The following is a 12,122-nucleotide window of genomic DNA, read 5'->3' as shown; positions in this document are numbered from 1 at the left end:
GCTTAGTTGATCTAATACTAAACTGAAATCTTCTGTGATTATTCTTAACCAAGTTTTTTAACTCCTAAACTATGTCAATGAGGTATTCTGTATAAACCTTTTGAGAGTTCTCTCTGCGGCCTTTTTCCTGATCCAGACATCATAGAGTTCTACCCACATATTTGTAGAGACTCTCTGAAAGAGTCAGTCATGTCATATTTCTCTAAAAAATTTGATCTGATTTCTTTCTGAATATAATCTTTTTAAATCTGCACTGGGTTGCAGTAAGCCCAAAACAACAGGACACCCTGAGAGTGTCTTCATGTTCAGACTGTAACTATATTTGTCTATTTCTTTAGGTGAAATATGAAGATATATTTCCTGGGCCACTACTTCTTGCCATGCAAATCATCATTCACATAAAAAAAACACCTTTTTTTTTTTTTTTTTCCTGTTATGATACAACTGAGATCAAGGCTAAGACTCTCACTGACATTTTAAATAGAAGATATCAATAAGTTTTCAGATTTAATTTATGATATTTAAATGACATTTACTGATTTGGGATGCAGTACTCTTAATACTAGAGACACAAACATACAGTACAAAACCAATACTGAGACATTTCATTACAGTTTGATGAGGATATTGTCACCAATGCAGACAATCTGCAGGCAACTGGATGCAGGAACCTATACAATGGGATCAAGTAACAAAGAGTATTTGCTCTGATTACTCACTTGAACTACGTCTAGATATAAGATGCCAAAACAAAACACATTTTCTGCACTTTGACTATTAACGTAAAATAAAAGATTTAAGGCTATTATTTTATGAAATAATTTATGAGGTTATTAGTTTGTAAACTAAGATTTTAAAAACTTGCATCTAAGAGACATTTCATTAGGTTTCAATGGCTTTTGCTTTCTTCTCCACAATAATTCTTTATGAATTCTACAAAATGTCTATCATAGCCATTGAGTATAATTGAGCCTATCTTATCAGGTTCTGCTGCTCTCTATTTAGTGCAGATTTTTTCATTCTTCTATAATATATCCTGATACATATCCATGCAACTCCCCCACAACATAGCAACAATTCATGATAAATTCCACCATCCTCAAATTAAAAGCAACAAAAAGGACTATTTCTGACTACCTCCTGTAGCAGACATTTCCTATATGATTTATTTTTAACCTTTTTAATCTTATCCTTGTTACATGACATGTAGAAAATGTCTTTTCTGACTCACATCCTAACCAAAAACATTTTGCCAGCAGTTACCTCCTCATTATCATATCCACACACTACTAGCATGATCATGTCACACTTAATTACAGTGTTAGGGCTGTTCTTGCTCACGGGGATCTGTGAAACATACCCTCTGGTTGCTCTAAGCATAATACAAGGTCACTGATGCTTGCACCTTTCCTCACGATTATCTGTCAGGAAAACGTCATTCTTTGTGCTGTCAGCTGTCTTCACAGAAGCTAATCAGTCTTCAATAAATTTTGACTTCTACCAAGCAGTAAACATGCAGTGAGTAGGCTGTGCTACAAATAGCCTGCTCTCAAGCCAGCTTTCTAGGAATAAAATCATAGTAAAAACAATGCAGCATATTACATATTTTAATTAGAACCATGTTCTAATCTCTTTACTCCTAACAACAGGCATTTGATCCTGCAAACACTGACCTGCCTGGCATCTAAGGCTGCCAAATCTCTTTGACAAACAGTGAATCATAGCACAACATTAGTCAGTTTAGTAACTTCTCACTAACAAAGACCAAAATATTCTGAACAACTTCATCTCTAGTATATGTGCCTTCAGACATTAATGAGTAAAACATACTAATAAATCGAAATATCTTACCATTTGAACAATATACTTGGAGACATATGATGCAACAGAAAGCTCTCTGTGTAAGGAATGCCCATTGAAGGAGAACCACAAAGACAAAACATAATAAATTGTTTTCACTTCTGTCCTGAACTGCTTAGGGGCACACTCCAGCTTTTATAAGCAGAACAGATGCTTAAGTACTGTTGTCAAAGTAAGTGAATACATAAATAAATAGATAGACACTTGCTTTCTGTTAAATCTATACATCTGATTGCAAACTAAGCATCATTAAGACTGCTTCTTTTGAAATCTCTTATTTAGTGCTACAAATTAAAACTGCTATGTTTTATTGCTGGGAACTTAGCGTGGGACAGCTGGCAGTTTTTGTCTGATTTCTGTTGAACGAAAGTATCAGTTTCTTCTGCAGGTCTCTCGATCTTACAAAGATCCATGCCGCAAGAACAGAGAAGAGACAAAATTCAGTGGGATCTTTCTAGTTGCTGTCACATTTGCACAGGAACTTTAGAGCACAACACATGCACCAAGCACTCATTCAGAGAAGTCAAAGAAGGCAAAAAAAAAAAAAAAAAAAAAAAAAAAAAAAAGCATTCAGCATTTGAACTTGATTTGCCAGACTTCCTCAGAGACTCTATGTTGGACTTGGTTACTGAGACATTTACTCTGTTGTAGCAGGTCTTCTTTTCCTGCTTTCCTAAGCAGCATCCTATATCCTTCAGGTGCATATGGACAAGAGCCTAGGGACAGCCACAAAGGGGAAAAATGATGACAAAGGAACTGCTAAGCAGAGCTCAGAATAAACCAAAGGTGAATCAAAGTCCCATAAACAGTATATCTCAAAGAAATCTTCCTGCTTCTTTGGACAAATGTTCATATACCAAAATAGAACTTTCAGCTTTTACTAGCACTTGGACCCTTCATGATCTAAGTGAGAAAATAAAGTTCAGAAACGGTAATGAGGCCACATAGAGCATTTTCCACCATCTCCACTTGGTTAAAGGATGAGCTCATTAAGGATTCTAAGTGTGAACTAGATTTTCTCCAAGTTGTCTGTGTGGTCTGCTGAAAGAGAAGGGATCATTTTCAATTGCTCTAAACAACTTTTTAATTACTATCTGTCCCCTTTCATTGCATCCCCACCACAAGTTGCTGGGATTTTGGAAGGCATCTCTTCTAGCAAGCTACCCCAAGGAAATTATTTTATAGTGGAATCTCTAAGAAATAGAATTATCCAGCAACCCACACACCCCATCTCATCAAAGTCATGCACATCTTGGCTTTAACCCCTGTTTTTTATGGTTTTCTCTTATGTTGTCACTTTTTCTGACATCTATTTTTCTTTTTAGCATCCTATTTCGTTTTTCCCTGAATACATTCCACTCTCCCCACTATCAGAAGTCCTTCTTGAACCTAGAGGTCTATAGCATTAAGATTTTTCAAATGCCATTGCTTCACAGAGGTTTCTGTACCTCTGACCACAGTTTGCAGACTGTATATGAGCACAATTTTATGAACTTCAAATTAACTGCAACACAAATAACACAACTCTGCTACAGAGTAGCTCTAAGGTTATCGTCACTGATCTTGCATGAGATTTTCTTATAAAGTGATACTTTTTGTTCTCACTACAGATTTTGAAAATTAAATTTATTCAGTCTGTGAATAACATCTCTGTTCATAGTAACATCGGGTACCAATTATTTGTACTACTTCCTTTTAATCAGAAGAGCTTTTATGCCCACATGGCATATTGTACTAACGTACTCCCAAATAACCAAAATATTCAAAGAGAAACAATTCACTTTTAGCATAGGAAAGAGATTTTTCAGATAATAAAATTAAACTAATAAATCAAGTTTAGCACAATCAGTATGCTCCGTAACATGCAACACCTGCCTCCTCTCCACACCCCATCTCTAGACAGTAACAGTAACAGTGCCTGTGGACACTGGTTCTGATTGGAATTTTTTTGAAACAAAATGGTACCCTATTCAAACTGTATCAGCACAATGCTGTATCCCATGGAAAAGACAATTTGTGAACTTATTTAATAAATGAGTGTCCTGAAAAAGGACACTATCTGGGAGAAACCTGTTCAAGAAAATGCAGAGGACATTCCCTTCCAGAATGTACCTCTTTGTATAAGTCGTCTTGGAATTTTGTTATTTACATCTTTTATTTTCCTTATAATAGAAGTAACTAGTACTGCATATGCCAGTTGTTCTAACATGCTGAATAATTTTAACATGAACCTAACCTAATAAATTTAATCTAATAAAAGCACAATCATTTTTACTGCTACTTGTATTAAAATGGGAATGATCAGTAGAATATAGGTTATTAAGTATACTTATAAGTACACTGGAACGATATGTAGGTGTATAATGTCTTCTCATAACTTCAAACCATTCACTTTGGCAAACACACAGAAAATTGTCTAAATAATGGAAAACCTGTTTTAACATTTTGGAATACTTTACAGCATATTATCTTAAAGAGTGCCACTGCAATACACAGCTGGAGTTTGGAGTTCAGACTGCTATTATTTGTACTGACAGCCGTCACTGCTTCTTTACACTTAGGTGATTCTAATGAGCCAGCCATCAGGATAGATTGGTATTTGTTTCAGAGCTAGGACTTCACATCAGGAGGAAGCAAGGTACTTGTGTGCATGCTTATAACTTGATATTCCTACAAGCATCTAAAGGGCAAAACTGAGGTCAGGACTGAAATCTTCTCTAGTGGATGACATTAACATTCTCTTACACTTTGACAACCGAAGCAAATGGAAATGATACATCTACAGTACAAATCTTCCTCATCCCAGCTCTTTTAAATAGCAGACAGCCTAGACTGCTTTTGTTGTATCCCATGCTGAGCATTTAACCCAAAGGCCTCCTTCCCCATGCTTGCCCCCACATACAGTGAAGGTTTTATCACAGTGGGTAGCCTCTCTTACACAGTGAAGGTTTTGAGGAACCGTCTTCCAAAAACAAGAACAATTACACAGCTACAGAAGCATAAAAGATGCTTTTCAATGAGCTATAGTAAATTTCTAAACATAGAATAACCATACACATTTTAGAGATTATTTGCTAGGTGTCAGAATAAATTCAGTATGGAATTCAGCACTTTAGCTAATTTTTTTCCTGTGATACCTTCTGTCTCATCTCCACAAAATCTTCACCAGCACTGGACAAAGAAATTGTTGTTCATTTGACTTTTACATCTCAGTAGATAGGCTAAATGAGCTGTGAATATCAACATTTAACCAATAAAGTGAAATCTTTGTTTATTTAAAATCTATCAGATCTGCTTCATCTATAAGGCTAATTGAAAAGGCTATTCAGGTCAGCTGTGATATTAGAAGACAACTGAATCACATTCAATGCTATTTAAAGGACATGAATGGACTAAAAGAAAAATTAAACCACGGCCATTAAGATTTAATTTGACTTAGTAAAGACATTAACATTTTGATTTTATGCAGCAGTAAGCATTCTGAACATATTTGCATGTAATTCAGAAACCAAGAATTGTCAAATCCTTGACCCTTACGTAACAAAAATTATTGAAAATACCTTAAAGGGCAAATAAAAAAAGCAAAAAGGAGAAAATCTCTTTGAACACTGTGGTTATGTCATTCTGCATTTTCTTTACACATAAGCAGTCATAGTATGTATGTTTAAAACTACGTGTATACACTTACATCCAGAAATTATCTACTCATAGTGAGTCTCAGTTATTCTGGCTCACTCTTCTTTTGTTATAGCTACTTTCAAACTCTTATATCTTACCTTATCTATCAGCAAGATTTTCTGTAACTGAGCAATTCTGCCATGGATAATGGCCAAATTGATCTATGTAGTTACTTTAACAACCTCATCTCAACTGGAATTTTTCTTTCGTACACTAGTTTATGTAACTTCTTATAGGATACAGTAAAGCAATCTACCTGCTATTTCTTATCAAGCCAGTTAAAGTCCTATAAAATTTAACTTTGTATTAATTGCATATGTGGATTGATATGTGGATTGAGCAGTGCAGCTGACACCATAGAGGGAAAGAATGCTATCCAGAGGGACTGGGACAGGCAGAAGTGGGTCCATGTGAACCTCATGAAGATCAACAAGGCTAAGTGTAAGGTCTTGTATCGGGGCCAGGACAATCTCAAAAACAGAGACAGGTTGGGGAGGAGCTTTCTGTGAGGGCATATGGTGACAGGACAAGAGAAAGGGTTTAAAACTGAAAAAGGGTAGATTTAGACTTGATATTAGTATGCAAATCTTTACTGTGAGGGCGGTGAGACACTAGAACTGGTTCCTCAGTGAGGTTGTAGATGCTCCCCTCCCTGGAAGCATTCAAGCATGGGCTGCACAGGGCTCTGAGCAACCTGGTCTGGAGGAAGGTATCCCTGCCTGTAACTGCAAGGCTAGCCAAGGGAGTCTATGACAATGAAGTAAAAACTCCACTGTCACACTGGCACTGCCATTTCTGCTCTGGACCCAGCCCTTGAAAAAGCTTTGGAAAGAATAGCTACAACTAAATAGCATCCTTCTTATAACCTGATAAACCTCTGAAAATGGCAATTGTTTGAGTAGAATAGAGTAGGGCATGTGAAAAGCTTAGATCAACAGAAAAGCTTCCTGAGATAGATTTTGAGAGAAATAACTGTAGTGAGTAATCAACCATATAATCAATCCACATAACTTATAACATATAACTCCTAAGTAACTTATTCACTGGTTTCTACTTCATGGTTCATCATTGCTAATAATAAATGAAATGAGTGGGAAAAATAATGAAAGTTCTAATGACAAAATGAAGTTACTAAATTATTCCAATAGATTGCTTCTAAATTGGCTTGGTAAGCCATTAATTTGGAAAGAATTCTCAGCTTCTGTCTTAGAATATTTTTATTCAGGACACCCCAGTGTCTGAAGGACAAACATTTCTAAACTTCTGGAGTGCAGCATGGTAAAACTGTTCTACTAAGCTTTTGGACAGACCAGATGAGATTACAGCATCTCTGGGTGAAAAGCCTCATCCAGTGTGGACTATATTTTCTACAGATACATGAATGACTCCACCCATGAATTATGTCCAATCTCTTCTGAAGAAATGCCTGGAGCTGCTGGAGCTGAGTGCATGGAAAAGGAAGATGAGCTTCCTCAACAGGCAGATGATCTGTCTTTTAGTCTGGATGAACTAAATGTTGCATCATCACCTGAGTCCTCCACTGTCTGTCCAAATCAAGATTATCATTTAGTGAATTCTCTACTAAATCTCACCAAAAGTCCGGTGAGTGATTTTTATTTTGTGCAGTGTGATAAAATGAAGTTGTTTGGATGCAGTTTGAAATAGGTTTTTGAAACTGGAAGAACTGCTAGATTCTTCCAGGATGCGCTTAAATTAGAGAGCACACCAACAACTATCTCAGCTCAAATTTTCAGTGAGCAACCTGTCTCAAAGCTCTCAGATTTGTCTCAGACAAAATGGAATAACAGCAGATAAAATGTTACTTCTTATAACTGCAACAAAAAAAGCAATCAGAAACTACATTATTTGTACAGCCATTATTACAGTTTGTGCTTTGGTGTAAAAAGCATGGAAATACATCTAAATATTGAGTAAATTTAGGTGCTAAGCTTATGCATGTAAAGAGATACTACAATACCAGGCAGTGAGTGGAACAAGGGAACTGCTATTGGGTTAGTCTAAAATGTTAACGAAAGAAATATTTGCAAGATTAATTAAAGTAAGTTGAAGTCTGGTACTATTTTAATCCTAAATTTGAGCAGAATAGAAAAAAAAAAAAAAAATAAAGTGTCATAAGCTTTGAAATATATTTATTTCTCAGAATCTTATAAAGATTTGGAGTCACATCAAGGGCTTTGGCTTCTACTTCTGCTGCCTGCTGTAGCTACTGAACAGTTTTATTAGAACGATCCCAATATGACAAGGTCAAATGAAGCCTTTTATCAAGACTTATCAAGGAATTCATGCAGAGGCCACATGCCTATCTCAGATAAAACAAACTCTGGAGCGTAGTACCAAGAGCTTAGTAAATACAATACACTTCACATATTCCATCCATAATTCCGCATTTTCTGATATATGAGCATGTGTCTGTAGAGCCAAAGATATACCACCAAAATAAAATTTTTAAAAAGTGGCAGATTTAATATACGGACTAAGGTACTTTTTTATGAACATGTCATGCTCTAAGTAGTGACATATCAAGGGATTGAGTTCAGAACAAGAAACTTAATAATAATAATAAAGGCAATTCCTAGTCACACCACTTTGCAGTGTAGCTTTAGGAAAACTCTCCAGGAGGTACTGGAATAAGTCATTTATGTGCTGAGCAACAGTCCCAGAGGTTTAGTTTTACAGAGCAAACCGAACAGCTTTAGGAGAAGTAATCAGAAAGAAAAAAATGAAAAAAAAAAAAAAAAGAAAAAAAAAAAGAAATCCTCCAAGACCTTCCTATCTATTCAAAGATTGTAATACATTCAGCTTAGTCAGTACTTACTGCAGCATATACTTCAAACACTACCAGCTGCATTTCAATCTCACATGACAAAGCTACCCCCAAAAAAGCCCTAAAGCTATTGCATCATTGTTTAAAGCATGCTTTACAATAGACTCCGCATTGGGAATTCAGATGTACCAAAAAAGAAAAAAACAGGCTGAAGCACAGTAAGTAATCTCAATATCATTTTTCTAGCAAGCTGGTCTTAGATGGATTTTGTTCTGACAAACCAAGCAGTAATAATAAAGAAGAACCTAGGAAAACAAAAGATTGCTTTCCTATTAAAATTTTAAACAAACAAAACAACAACAACAAAAACACAAATTCTGATACTTTTCCACTGGGTTTCTTTGATTTATGAGACAAAGATATTATTTTCTGCATATCCAAATGAAACAAGTGAGCTCATTTGTTTTCACTCACCTTCTGAAACCACCAGTTATGGTAACTAAAGCATCTGGTAGAAACATACACACAGTATTCTTGACAATCAAGCTTACTGCATCCGCTTCTGCCTTAGATACACAGCTAACAAGGTCCTCATAGTAGAGAAACCCTGGAAATCAAAGGTTAAAAAGTGCTGATCACTCTGTGAAATCATCAGAATCTATGTAGTGTTATTTAAGCCCAGTGTGAAATATATAGTCACCTCTCACCAGGAAGTCAAATCACTTAATTTGTACTAAGGACAAGGAAATCCTAGCTAATTAAAAAAATAAAGAAATATGTGACCGTGAATCAGAATCTATAGGTTTGTTTTAGAACATGTTATGTAAAGGAACAGATTTCTATCTTCACACCATTCCTACAGTCAGCCTCCTACCTTGGATTTGATGGAATCACATGCAGAAGTTTATTCCTTGGTTCATCTTCATTGTTGTAATTTTTATAAATTTCATTGTTCTTACAAGCAGCAGTTATAATAACATAGCAGTCGGAGTAATAGTATGTGTTCCCACTTGATGAGATCCTGAATTAGGAACCTGAATTATTCTTGCTTACCTACCAGTTCCCATCAGTGGCATTTCTGTATGTACCACTTTAAAGGGAACTCTTCCTGAAATGATGGGCTCCTACCCAATTATGGCCCCAGAGGATTAGTGGGTATGTAAAATATTGCAGCTTTCTTCATGTCTGAACAAAGTCCTTGTATGAAAAGAGCCCAATTCTACAGCTTTCTTCAACAATCTGAGATAACGTATGAGTAAAAGAAGAAAGAAAAGAAAGAGCATGCCAATCTAAGCTACAAAATTTAAGTGACATGATGATAATGTAATATTTTGTTTTCTTAATTTAATGGATTTTTTTTTTCTTTAAAGGAGTTCCTTTACTTAGAGAAATGGCACAAAAAAAAATGGCACAAATTTTTTTTTTTTTTTTTTTTTTTTGGACCAGCAACACTGTTCATCTATGTTGAAACTCTGAAGATATACTAGGATTATAAAGGCAATAAAGGCAATTATTTCATCACAGATCTTAATTTGTCACTAGAGTAGAGCTGCACTGAACAACACAGGCCACCTCTTGAAAAGCAGTTCTGTTCTTTTCTATTGTTGGAGTTCTTTTTCCACAGCCTGTGCAATAATGATGCATTAATGGTTTTGTGTATAGAAACATTTCATTGTGTACCTGTGCAGGTTATTTAAAAAAACACATTCACAGCTATTGAATGACATCATTTTTAGAGGGTCCTAATATACTAAATATTGTTTTAATCTAATAAGTTAATATTCAAAGGATTCTGTGTCAAGAAATTGAACTCACAAATGAACTGTGCTACCACCACCTCCTTCTCTCACATTGTCACAGTACAGAGATACTGAGTTTTTAATGGCACTTGCACCTTACCTGCTTTCTGCATTTTTGACAGCTTCAGAGTCTTGTCAGCTTTTACCTCTTCCACAGTTCGTAAACCCATTCTGAACCATTTCTCAGATGTCTTGACTCCCACTCCAAAGACTGAAGTAAATTGCTAAAGTCAGTGAAAGAAAACACATTTCAGGTATGTCTGAAAGAGAAGTAAATTATCAATGAGTTGCTAACAAGGTGGTTTCACAGTGAAAAGAGTGGGCAGATTGTATCCTAATCTGAAGTTTAAAAAAAAAAAAAAAAAAAAAAAAAAGGAGAGAGTGTACTGCAAATACACGGATAGAGCTTCCTTTCTTTGTATAGTTATATTCAGCAGAGAATTGTTTTTAAGTGTAGGTAGTTCTCATTAAAGTGAAATCTACACAACAATAAGGTAGCGCCCAGCATCTTTATGTAATTTAGCTAAACTATGCACTCAGAGGTTCAAAAAAAAAAAAAAAAAAAAAAAACTTTGTTTCCCTGGAAATTGAGACGTACAAACAGAATCATAAGGTAGCTGGATAACCTCAAACCAACTTTATATGTTAGGAGGTGTCTCAACTCTGTTCACCCAATTTGACTGAAATTACAATTTATTTTTTTGTATTTTATGCACTACAAGATATCACTTGCACACATGAAGGTGGCATCACTGCACTCCCGAGATATAGGGTAAGCTATCACTGATGTAAACCATTGATGTATGCAGTAGATCAACATCACAGATAAACAGCAGTATGAAAACATGAGGAAAAGCCCTCATCCCTGCTGAATGCATGCTCTTTTTCTTCACTTTGTCTGTACAGAAACTCTCAGTAGTTTCTTTTATGTAATTTAAAGAATAGCTATGCAAGATGTGAATAGCTGCTATTTTCCACTGAATCTACAATCCCTGAATTCCAACCTTGCTATTTTGTGTTTTTCTAATTATACTAATTCTTTGGAAATAATTAAAGAAAAGAGTTAAAATCTTGGGTAATATTAAGTATACATTTTGAACATAGTGGATGAAATTACCTATTCTTTGTCTGAATCATGGTCATTTATGAAAGAATGATTCTAAATGCTTTGATCACTATCTTTTAATTTGTCTGCCTATATTTCCTCCTCAAAAGGGCCTACTACTGGATTCAGAACTATTCCAAGAAACTTAATTAATATGGAGAGAGAGAACTTAAGAAAGTGGACTTCAATGCTGCTGCTTAAATTTTTAGGGAAAAAAAAAAAAAAAAAAAAAAAAAAAAAAAAAAAAAAAGTATTTCTTCCATAATAAAATCCATTAATATTCATTATCAATTTGAAGACACTGCTGAGTGCAGTGTATAATAGGCAGAACACTTCTTCAGTGGCATACACAGGAATTCCAATTTTCGTCTGGTAAAAGTGAATTCTGTCAAGTTGTTCTCTGCAACACTTCCATAAGGAGGAGAACTGACCATGTCATTCATGTACCCTATATCTAAAACACAGACTGCATAATTTATTTCTGTGGATTAACAACTGCAACATTGTGACCAACCGTGATCATTAAAGTCATAACGAGTAATTAGCAATAGTTACTAGAATCATGTTAAAAACTGAAAATTAGGAAATTGCTAATACTGTGAGATTCACCTTCACTTGCCTAGATACACATTCAAAAAAATAGTTGAGATAAACTAGCCACAGCCAGTTTAGACAAATGGTCAAGGTTGCACTCAGCTTTAAAAAAAAAAAAAAAAAAAAAAAAAAAAAAAAAGATCCACATTGTTTTTTTGTAATTCGGCACATGAAAAAAGGCATAAAACATATTCTCTTGCAGGTTTTGTTCTACACTCCAAAGACATTTTCCTTAACTCTGATGTACAATATAAAATTGTTGATCTTCAATTTTTACTACCATTAATAAGTAGTTCTGGTT

The 12,122-nt window shown here is 35.1% G+C and overlaps 1 protein-coding gene across 1 annotated transcript in view; it reads right to left on the bottom strand.

The window, feature by feature from the left end:
- DNTT (DNA nucleotidylexotransferase) overlaps positions 1–12,122 on the bottom strand; it is a 74,738-nt gene that overhangs the window by 42,177 nt on the left and 20,439 nt on the right. The window contains exons 6-7 of the mRNA XM_072340127.1: positions 10,223–10,346; positions 8,798–8,930 (exon numbers count right to left, since the gene is read on the bottom strand). Of these exons, the coding sequence (XP_072196228.1) occupies positions 8,798–8,930; positions 10,223–10,346 (257 nt within the window). The remainder of the gene's footprint in view (positions 1–8,797; positions 8,931–10,222; positions 10,347–12,122) is intronic.

The sequence above is a fragment of the Excalfactoria chinensis genome, chromosome 6 (genome assembly GCF_039878825.1).
Source record: "Excalfactoria chinensis isolate bCotChi1 chromosome 6, bCotChi1.hap2, whole genome shotgun sequence".
In the NCBI taxonomy this organism is placed as follows: Eukaryota; Metazoa; Chordata; class Aves; order Galliformes; family Phasianidae; genus Excalfactoria; species Excalfactoria chinensis.
Note: the sequence above shows the minus strand (reverse complement) of the source record. Positions and strands in the feature narration are given on the sequence as shown.